This window comes from Austrofundulus limnaeus, unplaced genomic scaffold (assembly GCF_001266775.1).
Source record: "Austrofundulus limnaeus strain Quisiro unplaced genomic scaffold, Austrofundulus_limnaeus-1.0 Scaffold1134, whole genome shotgun sequence".
NCBI lineage: Eukaryota > Metazoa > Chordata > Actinopteri > Cyprinodontiformes > Rivulidae > Austrofundulus > Austrofundulus limnaeus.
In genome coordinates, this window is record NW_013953536.1 from 8,513 (window position 1) to 11,510 (window position 2,998).

A 2,998-nucleotide genomic window follows, 5' to 3' on the forward strand; every position below is an offset into this window, starting at 1 on the left:
GGGGAAGATATAAGATTATTTCTTCTGCTACCTTTCATTTAATTTAATTTGTGATTTGTTGTATGTTGAATTTCTGTTGTTTTTAAATGAATAAACTTTAAACTAAAATAAATGTTGGTGTGGTGATAGCTGAGAGTCGTCCCAACACTCCAGGTTATATAAACGCAGGCGGGCGACGGGTTTAAATGTTGTGAATCCAGAGTTTTTAGTTTTATGTAAAGAAGTGTTTTTTGAGCTGAATCTGCTGGTTTCCATCTGAAAACGGAGCCAAAGTGGGTCTGACCACACAAAGCAGCGGGCTCACAGCCAGTTCTTCGGACCTGGACAAAAAGTTTTGTTCCYGAGACGACCACACCCGCCGTCGCCTCGTCCCAAATCCCCGCCAGTCACCCCGGAGCCCGTGGAACCAGAGAAGAGTCCTTTATGTCCTCGGGCCAGCTTTTATTTTCCAGAAACATCTGATGAAAAGTGAGAAGAACGGCGGAGGACAAAAGAAACGAGGGGATGAATGGTTAACCTTAAAAAGTGTCCTGGTTTCCACCGCCGGCGGCGCTCAGCGACACCCTGGAGGCCGGCCCGGTTTCCTCACAGGCACCTTATCTGGGCGTTCGCCGCAGGGAGCGAGAGTCCCTGCAGAGGTTCACCTGTGGGACGAACCAAACACGTAACAGATCAAAGCTTCACCTACAGCTGTTTTAATCTGATTATAAACCACAGTAAACTCTATAATCCAGTGTGGTTAGAACTCCATCTAAACCCTGCAGGTCTGCAGTGAAGCACGGCGGCGGCAGCATCRTGATGAGATTTGATCAAAGTAYAGATTACTTTAATCCAAGCAGGATTTTTTTTTGTTTTATGTCGATTAAAATGTTTTAATTACAGAAAACTAACACTGTAATCCTGAAAGATTAAAGATTAAACACAATCTGACATTAAAATGAAACTTTCAGCAGCTCATTAAATATTGTGTTTCTGCTGCTCTCAGTCTGATAATTAAACCTTCAGGTTTCCCAAGTCTTTTAGTCTGAATGTTAGATTAGATGAAATGTACGGTGGACAGATAAAAAACAAGACATGGTGTTAATTTTACTCTGGTAACCTGTAAACTACAGACACAACATGTGTCCTGACTGGATGGTACTGGTGTTCTGTCCAGTCAGGACACACAACGTGTGTCCTGACTGGACAGAACACCAGTACCATCCAGTAATATTGATCTACACAGTTCAGCCTATTAGTAGTAACGGTAATTTTACTGCTGTCCATCATATTTTCAACCTTCCACAATGTAAATCCATAAAAACAGTAAAAAAAAATATAATAATTTGTTGGAACAGAAAATTTGTCTTTTTGCGGTTTTACCCGACTTAAGTTTGTCAAAATCTAACATAACTGACCTACTTCCCACATCTCCAATGTTTTTTTTTAATTAAAAATACTTTAATAAGCTGTGAAATGTTGATCTTGTGAGCAGTGTTGACAAAACATCGCATCATTTTTGATATTCCTCTGCCGCTTCTCCTTTTTACCACCATTCATGGATGATCCTGATCAGGACTCAATGCATGGCAATGGCACCTCCGCAGTGCACCACGAGTCACGTGATCCAGTCCAGTAATCCAGATCAATGGTCTGAGTTCTGGCAGAGTCCAGCTGCAGACTGTGGACTCTCAGTAAACACCGGTGTTAGTTATTAACACAACAGAACCGGAGCAGATCTCGTCGGTCTGCGGTATTTACATGTAAGTATGAAAAGACCTTCAGTGTTCTGGGACAGACCGGTCTCTGGTCTCTGAGTCCTGGTCTGAAGTTGGAACAGTTCTGGGATGTTGTGTCTTCAGCTCCTGGAGGTTGTTGTTCAGACTGAGGTTTGTCTCTGGTTGTGTTTGTGTCCAGAGGCCTGAGAGCTTCCAGCTGCAGAGGATCAATACTGTTTCATCACAAGCTGTGTTTTTAGCTGCAGCTGCTCCACCAGGTCTCATCTGGTCTACCTGTCAGACCTGATCCACTTCCTGAAAACTCCAGGTACCCATTGAGCTGAGGTCATGTCCCGCCTTGGGGTCTGTGTGCTGGTCTGCGTGGCTCTGTGGTCCTCGTCGGTCTCCAGTCTGTCAGGTAAGAGCTCCCCTCATCTGGACCCACATGGGACCAGAGGACAGAGATTTACCCACAATGCAGTGCAGCAGCTGCCAGCCGTCGGCACGGTGGTGGAGGCTGATGGTTTGGGCTCTTGGGAGCAGTAGACCCCAGGCTTCTGGACTCAGATCTCCTGTTTGTGTCCAGTTTTCTCGGAGGCTCGGCGGGCCCACATGCTGCTGCGCTCCCGTCGAGCCAACAGCTTCCTGGAGGAGCTGAAGCCCGGCTCCATGGAGCGGGAGTGTGTGGAGGAGCGCTGCGACTTCGAGGAGGCCAGAGAGATCCTTCAAACCAGAGAGGCTACGGTCAGATTACACTAACTTTAACAAACAAACAGTTTATTAACAGGATCTTCAGGCATAAATTCAGTTTTTTAACCCAACAAGGCCTGAAGATCAGGAATATTAGAAGAAACTGAAAAAAACCAAACTAAACAGCAAAAAATCAACAATCAGCAGCTGAAGGTTGGACAGAAACATCAGTAAAATACAGATAATTAAGATTTTTATTAAAAACCATCTGAGCTGATTTTTGTTCTTTACTGAGTGATAAATAAAGTCGTTCTTTATTTTTACAACACAACAAACACRTTTAAAACTTTATTCTGTCAAAACGTTTGGACCAAGTTTAAGTTTTTCTCCTCAGTTATTAGAATATTCACCAAAAACTAATTTCAGTAAAAGTTTGTGTTTCCTGCTGGAGTTTAACTTCAGTGTTTGTGTTGTTTTTGTGTTTCCTGCTGGAGTTTAACTTCAGTGTTTGTGTTGTTTTTGTGTTTGCAGCTGGAGTTTAACTTCAGTGTTTGTGTTGTTTTTGTGTTTGCAGCTGGAGTTTAACTTCAGTGTTTGTGTTGTTTTTGTGT

The 2,998-nt window shown here is 43.5% G+C and overlaps 1 protein-coding gene across 1 annotated transcript in view; it reads left to right on the plus strand.

Moving 5' to 3' along the window:
- Positions 1–1,634: 1,634 nt before the first annotated feature.
- The window catches only part of LOC106534295 (vitamin K-dependent protein C), a gene marked incomplete in the record, with an annotated part of 3,751 nt that continues 2,387 nt past the window's right edge, over positions 1,635–2,998 (plus strand). The window contains 3 exon segments of the mRNA XM_014030884.1: positions 1,635–1,742; positions 1,897–2,115; positions 2,284–2,441. Coding sequence (XP_013886338.1) covers positions 2,046–2,115; positions 2,284–2,441 — 228 coding nt within the window.